The sequence below is a fragment of the Musca autumnalis genome, unplaced genomic scaffold, assembly GCF_047663935.1.
Source record: "Musca autumnalis isolate F117 unplaced genomic scaffold, ASM4766393v1 scaffold_2, whole genome shotgun sequence".
Lineage (NCBI taxonomy): Eukaryota > Metazoa > Arthropoda > Insecta > Diptera > Muscidae > Musca > Musca autumnalis.
Window position 1 is genome coordinate 198949471 of NW_027411755.1, and position 16498 is coordinate 198965968.

The following is a 16498-nucleotide window of genomic DNA, read 5'->3' on the forward strand; positions in this document are numbered from 1 at the left end:
TTATCATTTTTCTTTGAATTCCCAACGAGTTCGTTAAGGGGTGCTTGTTGGTGTGCTGCATGTGGTATGCAGCGCCTGTAGTAGTTTATGACACCAATAAAGCGACGAAGCTCACAGATAGTTTCTGGCTTCTTGTAATTTTTTATGGCATCAATACGATCTGTGGGTGGGGAACAACCATTTGCGTTGATTATGTAGCCAAGAAATCTTACCTCAGGTACACCAAAATGGCATTTGTTGGGGTTGATGGTGAGTCCGAAGCGTCGTAAAATTTCGAACTCTACACGAAGATGTTCTCGATGTTGTTGTGGAGATTCGGACATAATGATAATGTCGTCGATGTAACAAAATACGAAGTCAAGTCCTCGGAACACGTTGTCCATGAAACGTTGGAATGTTTGTGTTGCGTTCCTCAAACCGAAAGGCATGTACAAAAATTCTAGTAAGCCGAACGGAGTACATACTGCTGTTTTTGCGATGTCTTCTTCAGCCATGGGTATTTGATAATAGGCTCTTGTAAGGTCAAGAGTTGTAAATATTGACTTACCGTGAAGATTTTCTGCAAAGTCGTGTATATGGGCAATAGGGTAGCGGTCTGGAATTGTTTGTGAGTTGAGTTTACGATAGTCACCGCAGACGCGCCAGCCACCTGTTTTCTTAGCAACCATATGAATAGGACTAGCCCAAGCACTCTTTGATGGACGACAAATACCTTGTTCGATGAGATAATCCATTTCGGCTTTAGCTGCTTTTAATTTATCACCCGAAAGACGTCGTGGACGATCAGCAACTGGAGATCCTGTTGTTTCGATGTGATGTACCACAATTAATTCATCTGTTGGTTTCCTAAGCGTTGATGTTTTGGTAATGTCTTCAAATTCCTTTAGTAGATCTGCGAAAGGAGATGCAGAATTCAATGTTGAAATTCCAAATTGTTTTGTTTGCAAAATTACACCACCGTTGGATAATTTGGTTTTGTTGTCGATAAGACGTTTTTTTTTTTGAGATCAATGAGTAAATCAAAGTTGACTAGAAAATCGGCACCTATTATTGGTGTGTGCACGTCAGCAATCACAAATAACCACTTGAATTCTCGTCGAAGTCCAAGGTCGAGTTTCAATACACAATCACCAAATGTTTTGATTTCACTTTGATTTGCAGCCAAAAGTGTAAGTTTGGACGGCTTAAGTTTTTCTTTGATTATAGATGGGGGTACGACTGATACCGCTGATCCAGAATCAATGAGATAACGTGAATTTGTTGACTTGTCGTAAAGATGTAGACGTTTTTCACAAGCGTTGTTGTTATTGCTGCTGTCGACAACCGATTTGACTGACGACAGCCCAGTTAGTTTTCCGGCTGAGATCGTGAACAATCAGGTTTACATTTTCTTGCTTTGTCACCAAATTTGAGATGAAAATAGCACAAATTTCGCTGGTTTGAATTTTGACCACTTGGCGAACGATTTCTTGATTTGGAACGATGTCGTGTATGCTTACCAATTTGTTGTTGGATTTTGTCGACCTTAGCTGAAAGTTCCCTTATTGTTTGGCACATATCGGCGAAAGACATTCTTTGGTTAATTGCATCAACAGCTGGTTGTTGTGATGTTGAAAGAGAATTAACACAATTGTTGTTGTTTGCTTCAAACATTTTGTCAGCAATTTTTGCCAATTTTTCCAGGTCTTCTTCTTCCCAGGCGGTTAGAAAAGGTCTCATGTTTTCTGGCATTTGCCCAAGAAACAGTGTTCTGATGATTGCCTCGTTGCCTTTACCAGGAGCAAGTCGTTTCATGTGTACCAAAATTGACGTTGGTTTCATGCCGTTTGTTTCACCACCTTGTATCAAACGTCGTAGTTTTGACTCGGGAGACTCAGCAAATTTGGAAATAATTCTTTCTTTTATTGCTAAATACTTGCTTGAGTCCGGTGGATTTGTGATAAGGTCTTCAACTGACAACAATACTTCGTCTTCAAGACGGACACTCACCAGATCGAACTTGTCGTTATCCGCTGTTATGTTACACAGGGCAAATGAACGTTCCACTTGCGCAAACCATAAATGCGGGTTTCTTTCGTTAAATTTAGGAATGTGTACCTTTTGTAGACTAGGTTGTGTGTCTTCATGCCGAGTGGCACTACTCAAGGCAGCCAGTTGTTCCTGGAGCGATTGGATTTGCCGTTGCAAGTCTTCTGCCATGTTGTTGTCCGTTACGATGTTGCTGCTTTCGAAGAATTCGGCTTCGTCTTCACTACTATTGGAGTCGACCTCTTTATAGTTGATTGGATTGCGTCGTCTCAGTTGCCGTGTTGAATCAACCATAAGTTTTCAAAGTGTTTTTGTTAATAAATTCTGAGAAGCAAAATTACCGTTGAAACTGTTGTCGAGCAAAAGCGGGCATGCACGTTTGTGTACTTGAATGTATGTACGTGTTTATGTGTGCGTATGCCGGTATTATGAATTTCCACGAACTATCGCGATCTGCTTGTTGCAAATTTTTATTTTGTTTTGTTTGTTCGTAGACGGGGTCACCACTATAGTTTATCTAGTCCCTGTAGGAAATGTCAATAGTGAATCTATACTGACTTACTACTGACATTGTCAACAGTACTACTGACAAACTGTAGACAACTAATGTAATTTCCTATAGACATTTTGTATGAACGTGTCATTCGAAAGTCAGTACTGACAATGGAACTAGTATGTCAATAGTAAGTCAGTAGTTCCTGAGGAACCATGTGTTGACATTGGAGGTAGTGAGTCAGTATAGACATTGGTGGTAGTAAGTCACTATAGACATTGGAGGTAGTAAGTCAGTATAGACAATGGAGGTAGTGAGTCAGTATAGACATTGGCGGTAGTGAGTCAATAGTACCAGATTTTCAATACTAAACTTTTTAGCTTATTTGGAACTTTTCATAGATAAAACAGCTGTATAGTACGTTTAATAAGAAGATGAAGCTACACATTTGTTTAAATACTATATTTTATTAAAGAATAAAACAAATAATATTGAAAATGCTAAAAATGTACAAATTGCGTATTACAGTATTTTTATCTTTTTAAATGGCTAAGCCAAAGATTCCACATAAGTAAAAATTAGTAAATAAAGACAATGTATTCAAGGCTGCTTAAACATTTTAACATATAAATAATAAAAAAACGTTTTCGTTTTATTTTCTTAGCCAAGTCGCACCAATGACTTGTCTGCTTAAAATAGTTCTTCCTCTGTTGCACTTAACGTTTTATCAGGCGATTGGCTGAATGTTGATATAACATCTAGGAATTGAAAAGAATAAACATGTATAAACTTAAATAAAAAATATGTCCTTAAATTTTCTTGCCTATTACAGCTGTATAACATTGGAAAAATCTCACAATCGATTTTTGCCAAATAATTCTTCAATATTGTAATTCATTATTATGTTTAGTTGCATTCAGCATTTCCAGCGAGACGGGACAATATATACATCAGGCTCCACAATATTCTCTAAAGGTTCCACATAATGTCTAATTGTCGAAATTTCACCACAAATGTTGCTAGTCGCCTCAGAATTCGTACTTTGCTATAGAATCCCTGTAGGAAATGTCAATAGTGAATCTATACTGACTTACTACTGACATTGTCAACAGTACTACTGACAAACTGTAGACAACTAATGTAATTTCCTATAGACATTTTGTATGAACGTGTCATTCGAAAGTCAGTACTGACAATGGAACTAGTATGTCAATAGTAAGTCAGTAGTTCCTGAGGAACCATGTGTTGACATTGGAGGTAGTGAGTCAGTATAGACATTGGAGGTAGTGAGTCAGTATAGACATTGGAGGTAGTGCGTCAATAGTACCAGATTTTCAATACAAAATTTTTTAGCTTATTTGGAACTTTTCATAGATAAAACACTAATAAGAAGATGAAGCTACACATTTGTTTAAATACTATATTTCATTAAAGAATAAAACAAATAATATTGAAAATGGTAAAAATGTACAAATTGCGTATTACAGTATTTTTATCTTTTAAAATGGCTAAGCCAAAGATTCCACATAAGTAAAAATTAGTAAATAAAGACAATGTTTTCAGGCTGCTTAAACATTTTAACATATAAATAATAAAAACGTTTTCGTTTTATTTTCTTGGCCAAGTCGCACCAATGACTTGTCTGCTTAAAATAGTTCTTCTTCTGTTGCACTTTTATCAGGCGATTCGCTGAATGTTGATATAACACCTAGGAATTGAAAATAATTAACATGTATAAATAAACATAAATAAAAAAATATGTCCTTAAATTTGCTTGCCTATTACAGCTGTATAACATTGGAAAAATCTCACAATCGATTTTTGCCAAATAATTATCCAACATTGTAATTCATTATTATGTTTAGTTGCATTCAGCATTTCCAGCGAGACGGGACAATATATACATCACGCTCCACAATCTTCTCTAAAGGTTCCACATAATGTCTAATTGTCGAAATTTCACCACAAATGTTGCTAGTCGCCTCAGAATTCGTACTTTGCTATAGAATTGTTTATTTTTCACATGTCTTTTATATTTTCTTTTGCTCATACTTGTTATTGAAATTATATGCTTTAAGTTTTCACAATATTTTATTGATTTTTACAAAAACACTTTTTTCACCAACCACAAAAATTATTTTACGCCAAACAATTAAGAAAATTAAAAAAAGGATGCTTCGTTGGGCTATCATCTGTCAATATACACAATGCTTCTTCTTATTAAGGTAAAGGTATCAATAGTTGACAACCTGGTGACAAAGTGTTGACTTTGTCACCATATTAGTAGACAAAGTGGCGACATGTCAACACATGACCCCACACTTCCTACAGGGATTGTTTATTTTTCACATGTCTTTTATATTTTCTTTTGCACATACTTGTTGTTGAAATTATATGCTTTAAGTTTTCACGATATTTTATTGATTTTTACAAAAACACTTTTTTCACCAACCGCAAAAATCATTTTACGCCAGACAATTAAGAAAATTAAAAAAAGGATGCTTCGTTGGCCTATCATCTGTCAATATACACAATGCTTCTTCTTTTTAAGGTAAAGGTATCAATAGTTGACAACCTGGTGACAAAGTGTTGACTTTGTCACCATATTAGTAGACAAAGTGGCGACATGTCAACACATGACCCCACACTTCCTACAGGGGTGTTATTGAAATAAAAGACAGTCACTTCTCTTAACAACTATTTTAAACTATTTATTTGATATTAATTTAGTAAAAAGGAAAACAATTTCAATTAGGTCGATTTGCCACAACTGTGGTGTTGAAGATTTCGCGAGCAACTAACTTCTGTTTTCTTTTTTGTTGCCTCTTGTCAGAGTTACCATCACTCATCTTATTTGTTAACTGCGGGGACGGAGATGCCACAGACCCACAACCTCCTGGAAAATAAGTTTTATGAAATAGTTAGAATCCATTGGAAAACCATGGAAATTAAATTTAAAATTTATTTGCGACCAGTAGGACAATTCTGTAACTTATTTTTTGAGTTCCCGACAACAATTGGTAAAATTAAAATGCTTATAATTTCGGTAATTAACGATATTTGTCGGTATGTTAGCGACCAATAAAAAGTAGTCCTAAAGTTCTACCGACAGCAACAGTGTTGTCAACTTTTATTTGAAGTTTTCATTCATAATTTTGCGTTGTAATATTTTTTTGTCGGTAACTCAAAAAATGAGTTAGAGAATCACACTACAGGTCTCAACCTGTTCTTGAGCCTAAATGTTTGATATTTTGTGGGGAAGGTATCGGAAGAAGTGGAGCGATACAGTCGTTCTCCGAATTTGACATAAGTTTGAAAAAAGATTACGATGTTCAAATATTGGATTTACGGACTTACGCTCGACAAAAATTATACTTTTTTAATACGAAATGTGAAGACTACTTGCGGCAAAAATTTCGAAACGACCCTAGACATGTCTCTAAGACTCAAATTTGCGCAAATTTATAAATTTTTGGGTGGGATGTAGCCGAAGTGATGGACCCAATATTCGAACATGCTTTAAGTGAGAAAGAAATATTACGATGCGCAAAGGATGGAACGAAGGTGTTGTCCGATATAGACCTTCTTGGAAGCTGTACGATGTGGAATGGGCACAATTTCGATAAATTGTACACTCAAGTCATAAGATATTGTGCCATTTTAGTTAGTGTCGGCAGGGTTATTTATATTCTATTTGGGACATTATTTCAAAAAGCATGGCCTCGTCCCCGAAACAATTGCACCGTCGTAAAAGACATCGCGAGCACAACCTCAAGCAAAAAAACTCCACGCCGATTCGACAAGTGTCTTTAAATTGCACTCGAGTCAAATACTTTAAACATTTTTGTGGGAGGTACTTGAATGGGTGGACCGATATAGTCCGTATTCGAAGCAGTTCAATGTTCGGACAAAATTTTACGAGAACCCTATTTTTGAACAAATCGGTTGATCCGTTCGAGAGTTATCGTTCGCACTATTTTAGTCAAAAATGTTGAACATTTGTTGGGGAAGTATGGTCCATTTTCGAACTTGACAACATATTATGAGGGCTAAATTTTGTAACAAATCAGTTGATCCCTTTAAGAGGCGTCGTGCTAGATGGACATCGCAAAATCGACCCCAAATTGCCTGCAAAGGATTTCGTCCAAACCATTATTTCGATGAGGCACATTTTCATCGTATCAAAGTCAAATTTCAATAATTCACGTTTCTCTTCATCTTTTATTGCCCCTAAAAATGTTATATATTAAATTATCTATTTCCGGTCATTTTCATTTACTCCGCACAATCTCTTTCAAATATTTGAATCAGCCTCTGAAATTACAACTTTATTAAATCTTCCCTCAACATCCCATAATATTTGGATGTTTTGTACGTAATGATCTTGCATGACAGCTTTTGTCCCAAAGGCAGGCAGTCAGTTACACACCGTTCTCTCTGTAGGCATAACAAATCTATTTTCCATTGAAATCATTTCATTGTTCCAAAATAAAGACATTTTCTCAAGAACAACAACAAGGGGATTAACAATTTATTTCTGGTATTTCTTCTCTGCAGCAATTCTTCATGGTCATTAACACCTTCCAAGGAGAGGAGAAACAGAAAAGAAGAATACCTGTGATTTTATATGAAATTTCTTTTTACCTGCCTGCCAGATACAAGAAGTAATCGGTTATGTGACCGCCTTTGTTTTCATTCGAATAAAACAGCAGGGAATGTACAACACAATTATTGTGGGCTCTCTGGAAATTGTTTTTATTGCTACTCTCGTGGTCACTCCCTCTCACTCAGTGAAATAAAATTTGAGAAGAGGCTGGCAAAGTTGCCAGATGCTACTGCATGTGATGGGGAAAGTATTTTGCGTTTTGTGGTCTAAGATATTAGAGAAGTTGCAATACTTTCTTTAGTAGATGGGGAAATTAATAGATTAACAAAGTTCTGTAGTGTAATCACTAATTTCGATTTTTCCACAAAAGCGTTCCAGTACTCCACAAATTTTTCATTTTCTTTAATAATAAATCAGTGTTTTAATTGTATTTAGGACATTTCCTCACCTTTTTCGGTGGGGCTATAATATACATTTCTCACCAGACTCTCACCAGAATTAGACCTCCTGATTTTCATTGTTTTGAAATTTGGGGATTAACCGTGTTCCCCAAAAATTTTTCAGTATAGGTCCACGATTACATACATCCCGATTTTCAGTATTTTGTAGGTTTTAGTCATATTATCTAACCGAAGTGAATGAAATTTGGTATTTAGTCTTCTTTGGTGCTACAAAACCTTCCCCCAGAAATTGTTCAGTATAGGTACATGTTTTGATGTAGCCTTCCATAAAACGGTTCTGCACGAGTTTCAAAGTTTTAGCCGCATTATCCCACATAAATGAGAATAGTGCAGTATCTGGTCTTCGTTGGGAAAATAAATATTTCTGCAGAGAAAAGCAAATCCCAATTTTCGGTATTTTTAAGGTTTTAGCTACATTATGTAACTGAAATTTGGCATGTAGTTTTCGTTGGGGATACAAAACATTCACGCGGAGAATGTTCGGTACTGAATTACATACTACATTTTAAGTATTTTGATGTGCTTAGCCACATAATCCTTCCGAAGTAACTGAAGTTTGGTATTTAGTATTCGATATGGGTATAAAACAGTTCTACAGAGAATGTTGCCGATATTCGGCATTTTGAAGGCCATTTAAATATATCTGTCCGTCTGTCTGTTGAAATGAATAGAAAAATCACAAATCATTTCTAGTAGACCTTATATGCATTTGTTGACCTTTATGACATTGGTCCTAAGACGATTGTTATATACAGTGGTCAAAAAAACTCCACGAAATTTTGTTGACATATTTCCCACATTTTGGTACAGCCCCCAAATAACGGTTTTTGTTATTTTGAGGAATTTACTTTATTTATTCATACACAAATAGTAGTAACTAATCATAAATGCAGGAGACGTAGAAGTTAAATAGTGCCGGAGATATCACCCACCTTGTGGAACTCCCTGTTGCACTATACGGGGCTTAAACTTCTTGTTTCTGAATTCCACGACTGGCGTCCCCACTTACAATTGAAAATTCAAAGTTTCAAACTTGGCAGGAAGGTTGTCTGCTCGATGTTTTCAAACAGCGTGGAGTGCTTGACAGTAAGTATCAAAGGCTTTTGATAAGTCAAACGCCACCATCACTGTTTTATCACACGTCTTGCTGTGCTTGAGTCCTCGACTAATATGTGTGGAGATGGTGTGCAGCGCTGTTCTCGTGCTGTGCTGCTTACGGAATCCGCCTGATGATCGGCAAAGGTCTTTGCTACGGGAGACAAAAGCGAAATTGGTCTGTACAATTCAGCATTACTGATATCCTTGCCTGGCTTCAGTTGCGGGACCACTCTGTCCATTTTCCAGACTACGAGAACGATGAGGGTGAATAGCGACAGGTTGAGAACTTTAGTAAATCCTCTACTCCCGGCACACATACAGCTGTTTCAGCAATACCACGGAGATTCCACCAGGAAGCAACGCTTTGGATGATTTAGCGCTCCTGATGACATTCGTGATGAAATCGGACGGTCTGCTGATGGAGACAATTATGGGGTGATGGTCTGATCCAAGATAAATGACGGGTTGCCAGGTGACACGATGGTTATGTCTGGCGAACTGCGACACTCTCCGCTTATTCTGGTAGGGGCGTTCTCATTGACCGCTCTAAACGTAGAGCTATCTATCTGCTCGGGCCTATCTCCAGGTTATAGTTATCGGCGGGATTATAAATTCCGCAGCTCTACCTCGGCAGTTCCACACCTGACTGCTACCACATACATTCCGTGTACGGGTATTTAGAGTCAGGCTCTTGCGATATAGGTCTGCATTGTACAGACTGGTGCAATAGGAAAGCCAATCCCTCCACCTCCACTTCTGGTTCGATCCTCCCTCAGTACCTTGTAACCATCACAACGCTGCACTATAGGTAATTTGGCCTGTTTTTGAGGCAAAAATTAATAGCGGTGGATATGTGGGATTTTTTTACATTTTTAATGCTTTATATGCAAAAGTAAGATAAAACAAAGAATTACATTGTAAAATTCGGATATAGCGAACATCGGTTATAAGAAACTACGCTTATAGCGAACAAAGTTTTGTGTTTCCAAAGAAGTTTTCTTAATATTTGTACACACATTCAACTTCGTAAAACGACCACGATTATAACAAACAAAAATTGTTACCCCGCGAGTAGAATTGTTTACAATTTTTTAGGATTTATACGCTCGCTTTAAAGCACAAGCGATAGCGAAGAATTTAAGCACTGTTTCAAATATTTTAACATATGATATGTAAAAGTAAGCTTTAATAAGAATTTTACGGACGAACACGTTTATAACGAACGCCGGATATAAAGAACAAATTTTCTTTTTCCTACCCCCTATTGTCATTTTAACTATTTTATTCGTTCCAACCCAATGAACGCGGTTAAAACAAAAGAAAAACGGTTACAATGAACTAAAGTACTGATCCGCCAAAAGATTTTTATAAACATTGACAGTTTACAATATTGATTCGCGAAAAGAACTTTATAAATATTATTTTTTCAAAGGACCAAATAAATCATGCAATCATGATCCCTAGTTGGAACATATTACGGCTATAATTAACAAAAATGTTGACCACAACACGTCTGTACATTTTTAAAACACATGGTGAATATTCCATTAAAGAAAATGTCTTTTTAGTTCAAATCGGATGCTTTTTTTGTGTTGAATATTTCCTTCACCAAACAAAAAATTAAAACAAAATATTTTTTTCTGCAAGGAAGGCACCTTCAAAAATTGATATAACTCAAAAATCGCAACTTGGTAATTATGTAGTTGATTCAGAGCGCATTGCTGAAGATATTCCCGGTGGCAGAATTTCGGACAAAGTTGGACAATTTTGTAAAAGTCTATAATATAAAACTATAATTTTGTAAAAAAAAATAATTCTTATGTTGTATCCTATATGACGATTTCTTCTGCTGTAACAAACATTTTGAAGAAAATTATTTCTTAAAACAGAAAGTACACACCGCCACCATTCCACTGAATATCGTATCTTTGTATTTGATTATTACCAAATTCTTACGAATTGCGTTTAAATTACGCTCTGAGTTTTAATCTTTTTTAAGATTTTTTATTTTGTCTTTGAAATTTTGATTTTAACTTCGAATTATACAGCGAGTTTTTGAATATTTTTGAAACCAAATTGCGGATCCATAGAATTTGACATGCTCTTTCTTCGAATCAAATTTGAAAACTCGCGTTTTTAAAAGTGCAAAAATCGACTTTTTGCCTAAAAACCTGTCCAAATTACCTATAGTGCGCTGTAAGCTGCAGTTGTTCTTGAGCTTGGTTTCCTGCACCGCCGCAACCCTGATATTCTTCCGCTCATGAAGTCCACTATTTCCTCGATCTTACCTCGCAGTCAATTGCAAAAGGGATATATTTTCATAGATTGGAACAACAACGGCTGGTGTTTAGTGCTGCGTGTGCGGTTGCTGTTGCAGGGGAGTCGCATAATCTGACGACGACTCAGTAGAGGCTGTATTCTCGCAGCAACATAGTCTCTGTCGTAGTCCCTCACATGTACAAGTCCGGAAAAAACCCTTAGATACACACACTACCGACATCTATCGCATCTCACCGTAGTTTTAGTGTATTGGATGTGACAAACTGAGCACGTATACATAAATTGAGCAGACATTCCGGGATATGATGCTCCCAACTCAGAAAGACTATACAAATACGGCCGGAACATGGGTGTTGTGTATTCCGGGTCAATCCAGGTCCAAAGAACCCGCTGTCATGACATTGAGCACTACCAATATTTTCCCTCAGTGGAACCACTTGACTGCCATTTGCCGCATATAAATCAGTTGTAAATTTGCCTCAATACATACATTAAGTTTTGGAGTTCCAAAAAATTAATAAGAAATTAAGAAATATTCTGAATTCTATTGAATTGAAATTTTTTCCTATTAGGGCGAAGATAATTTTTTAATATTAATTTTAATTAATTTCTCATTGGAGTCGAGCTTAACGACCGTTACTTTCTTCAAGTTAAAAAGCCGAAATTTCGAACCCACACAACCACAATTATGTGACATTAGGGTTCTAAAAAAATCGATGTCAGCTTTTTTTATACGCAGCCCCCTAAAGTGTATAGTTTTGTTAGATTTTAAGATTACACTGTGCGACAACAAAAAAAATGACAAGGAAAACTAAGCAGATTATGAAAGTAGACCTAAAAATATGAGACACGTGTATCGGCGTTTTTAACGTTTACATCGAAAAGTAACCAAAGTAGGTGGGGCAAGTTCCGCCCATTTCTAGCTTTTTCGAAATATTCGAGTTGAAATATCATGGAATCTATGCATTTTAGGTGTATAGTGTCTTTGGCAATATTACAGAGGAGGATATGGGAAATATATCTGTTAAAAAACTTAACCCTCATACGGTTCATGAAAGGGGTCTTTTTGGTCCTTTTTTCAAAAATTGTTCAAAAACTCCCTTAAAATGTGGTCATATCAAATCCAAATGTTCTACAAAATTCTTTGCCATAAAGTTTTACTATAGGTAGTAGAATACGTTAAAACCGTAAAACTTACCTAAATGCCAGGAATAAGCAAAAAATAAAAACACGTTTTAGGGTTAAACTCGTACTTCATCTGAGTTTTTGCATAATTCTCCCACATGACATAATTTTAGAGCAAAATCGTCAAAGGCAAAAATATTCTCCATAAAATTTTACTGTAAGTCTCCAAAGAAATGAAACTTATATTTACATTATTTATCATTAAAATATATGCATCAATTTTGACGAAAAAACACGAAAATATCTCATCATTTTTTTGATGAATTTTGTCTTGGACTTTTTTCGAGTTAATGCATGAAAGTACAATGAAACTTAGTTTTAGACAAAAATTGTCAAAAGAAGAAATATTTTACACAAAATTTCACTATGAGTCTCAGAATAAACTAGGTATCTATGTATAATACTTTTTAAAAGAATTGCATTACAAAATTATGTATTATAGGTGTAAATTTTTTGTTTAAATTCCAATCTGTTAATGTCGTATATTTCCAAACTGACGCAAAATCTTCCAAAATACTTCACTTTACGCAGATAGTGTCAAAAGAAAAAATGTTTATCATCGAATTTTATTATGAGATTGTGAACAAAAGACATCTGTAACAATAACATAGAACCATAAAAATTAGGAAGCAATTTTGGTATATAAAACTGTTTTTTATTTTCGTCGAATTTGGCATTTTTTCCCTATTTCGCTGCATTCTGTTTTAAAATTATGCACTTTAGAAGCATGTTATCAATGAAAGAAATGTTCTACATAAAATTTCACCATAATTTTTTTAATAAAATATACCTCAAAATATTACATATAAGGATAAAAGACGCTGAAATGTTTAAATATTTTAAAATAACATTGATTTTACTGATGTTTTTTGTGGATCTTGGCAATTCTACACCATTGTCAAACAGTGTCCAACATAGATCAGCCATGAGGGAGTGTAGACCTTTACCGCAGTATCGTTCTTCTATAGGCGCACATATTTGATGAAACTGTTCGCCCTGTTCATCGGATTCTGTGGATAATTGTTGTTGGAAATAGTCCATATGAGAATTCAAAAAATGAATTTTTGTTGACATGTGAACACCAAGCTTTTCAAAATTGTTGAGCATAGTATCTACATATATTTGAGCTGTTGGAGATCGGTGCTTGCCCAGGAAATTGTAAATGACGTCTTTTATGCTTTTCCATGTTCCCAGCTCTTCTTGGGTAAGGATTTGCTCGAATTCGGCATTTTGTATCAGCTTTCGTATATCTGGTCCTACAAGAACGCCTATTAGGTGTAAGATAAACAGAAATTGTTATACAATAAGTTCTAAAATATCTTAGTTGTTTTTACCTTCTCTTATCTTTGCTTCGCTTAGTCCCAATTTACATTAGGCGAGTTTACTTGCGGCAATTGTCAGTTTGTAGGTGAGAGAGGGTGCTGAGAGGCAAAGGGTTACCATATGCCTCACCTCTCTCTCCTACAAAATGACAATTGCCGCAAGTAAACTCGCCCAATGTAAATTGGGACTTTGTTTTGGAAACAATGACTTTAGAAATACTTTTGCATCTTCATGCAAGTATCGACTGACATATGACTAGCAACTCCACAAATAAAAATGTAATGAAGAAGCTGAAAAACAAAACAAAATTAATGAATAGCAATAATCACGTGTACTGTAAATTGGTATTGTTACCCAATGGATTTAGTTTTAATTGTTAGCGTCTTTTATCCTTATAGGTAATATTTTGAGGTACATTTTATTAAAAAAATTATGGTGAAATTTTATGTAGAACATTTCTTTCATTGATAACATGCTTCTAAAGTGCATAATTTTAAAACAGAATGCAGCGAAATAGGGAAAAAATGCCAAATTCGACGAAAATAAAAAACAGTTTTATATACCAAAATTGCTGCCTAATTTTTATGGTTCTATGTTATTGTTACAGATGTCTTTTGTTCACAATCTCATAATAAAATTCGATGATAAACATTTTTTCTTTTGACACTATCTGCGTAAAGTGAAGTATTTTGGAAGATTTTGCGTCAGTTTGGAAATATACGACATTAACAGATTGGAATTTAAACAAAAAATTTACACCTATAATACATAATTTTGTAATGCAATTCTTTTAAAAAGTATTATACATAGATACCTAGTTTATTCTGAGACTCATAGTGAAATTTTGTGTAAAATATTTCTTCTTTTGACAATTTTTGTCTAAAACTAAGTTTCATGGTACTTTCATGCATTAACTCGAAAAAAGTCCAAGACAAAATTCATCAAAAAAATGATGAGATATTTTCGTGTTTTTTCGTCAAAATTGATGCATATATTTTAATGATAAATAATGTAAATATAAGTTTCATTTCTTTGGAGACTTACAGTAAAATTTTATGGAGAATATTTTTGCCTTTGACGATTTTGCTCTAAAATTATGTCATGTGGGAGAATTATGCAAAAACTCAGATGAAGTACGAGTTTAACCCTAAAACGTGTTTTTATTTTTTGCTTATTCCTGGCATTTAGGTAAGTTTTACGGTTTTGACGTATTCTACTACCTATAGTAAAACATTATGGCAAAGAATTTTGTAGAACATTTGGATTTGATATGACCACATTTTAAGGGAGTTTTTGAACAATTTTTGAAAAAAGGACCAAAAAGACCCCTTTCATGAACCGTATGAGGGTTAAGTTTTTTAACAGATATATTTCCCATATCCTCCTCTGTAATATTGCCAAAGACACTATACACCTAAAATGCATAGATTCCATGATATTTCAACTCGAATATTTCGAAAAAGCTAGAAATGGGCGGAACTTGCCCCACCTACTTTGGTTACTTTTCGATGTAAACGTTAAAAACGCCGATACACGTGTCTCATATTTTTAGGTCTACTTTCATAATCTATTCAGTTTTTCCCATCATTTTGAAAAAAATTGAAATTTGTTGCACAGTGTTACTATGGAAACTTTGAGAACCCAGTGGCACATATTAACATATTCCGATTGTGCTCAAATTTTGGCAATCTAACAAAACTAAACACTTTAGAGGGGAACCGCCCAAAAACCCCGATATCGGTGTTTTCCCTTTTGATTTAAAACCAGCCCAATAATACATGTTTCGCCTTTGGTAGAGGCTCATCAGACATATCGGTTGTGGAGCGCCTTCGCTATCATCTAACTTTTCCTCTTTCAAATGCAATTTGTTTTTTTAAAACGATGGATATTTGTCCGTTCATTGTATGACTTCCATGACAAACGCTTAGCGTAGTCTTTGGAAGTTATAAGTTTGGCTCTGAACGTTATCATGCCGTGACAACACTTTTTTCATATGTTTTTCAAGGACGTGGGTTAAAACCCCACCCCAAATTTGCCTATTAAGGCGAAGATCATTTTTAATTAATTTCTTGTTGGAGTCGAGCTTAATAACCGATGATTTTTGCAAGTTATTTTGCAATGTCGTAGACTACAGGCTATCGATATTGAACATATATTATTTTCGCTATTAGGCCGAAGATCATTTATAATTATCTTCTTGTTGGAGTCGAACATAGTGGCCGATGATTATTGCAAGTTATTTTTCAATGTCGTAGACTGTAAAAAATGCATTGTCACTTTTTCCGTAGCGTTAAAAAGTTCCCGCATCGATTGCATAAAATTTTCTCCATTGCGGATATTTAAAATTCTCATTCTCGTTCGGAAATGAGCTACCTTTTATTGATATTTAATCTATATTATTTTCGCGATATTTCTAGCGCTTATTTTAACTTCAATATAAGATACGATACACATACATACATAAATGTTTTTTTCTTCAAAAAATTAAAATCAACATTTTTAGAAAGAAAATATTATTAAGAGGCCTTCTTCATCAACAAACATGGGATAAACTTCAACTGCCAATGCTGAATTTTTACATGAAATCAACATTAATCTACAATCACCAGATAAAATACTGAAGATATAGCGGATTTCTCCCTTTTGGTTGTTGTGACGTTATCTGGAAATTGGCCTAAATTTTACCCCGAAATTAACTTCCGAAAAAAGATGCCTTTAGTAAACCACATGGGTGCGGGAACATTTTTGATCAAAGCGAACTTAAAAGCGGGTTTTCGTTATCAGGACAATATTCCCCACATATGGTCTGTTCCTTTACTTTTGAAAATGGTAAAGCCGGCAAAAGTAGTAAACGTTGTAAACTGCTCCCATATGTATTGTATGGTGTGTGAAGTAAAGGAACGCTTTTCGATTAAAATGTGGTAAAACTTGAAGATTCTTGCAAGTAAAGGAACAGAGCTATAGTATTGGCGTGGTATTTTTTGTTGTAATCCTACTGCAGGTGTTTAGTTAAGGGCATAATTG

General features: G+C 35.1%; 1 protein-coding gene across 1 annotated transcript in view; it reads right to left on the reverse strand.

The window, feature by feature from the left end:
- Window positions 1-489: 489 nt before the first annotated feature.
- Window positions 490-16498, reverse strand: part of LOC141393277 (uncharacterized) — a 131598-nt gene continuing 115589 nt past the window's right edge. Inside the window, exons 2-3 of the mRNA XM_073966265.1 lie at window positions 5177-5417; window positions 490-2545 (exon numbers count right to left, since the gene is read on the reverse strand). Coding sequence (XP_073822366.1) covers window positions 1348-2322 — 975 coding nt within the window. The 5' untranslated portion in view covers window positions 2323-2545; window positions 5177-5417 and the 3' untranslated portion in view covers window positions 490-1347. The remainder of the gene's footprint in view (window positions 2546-5176; window positions 5418-16498) is intronic.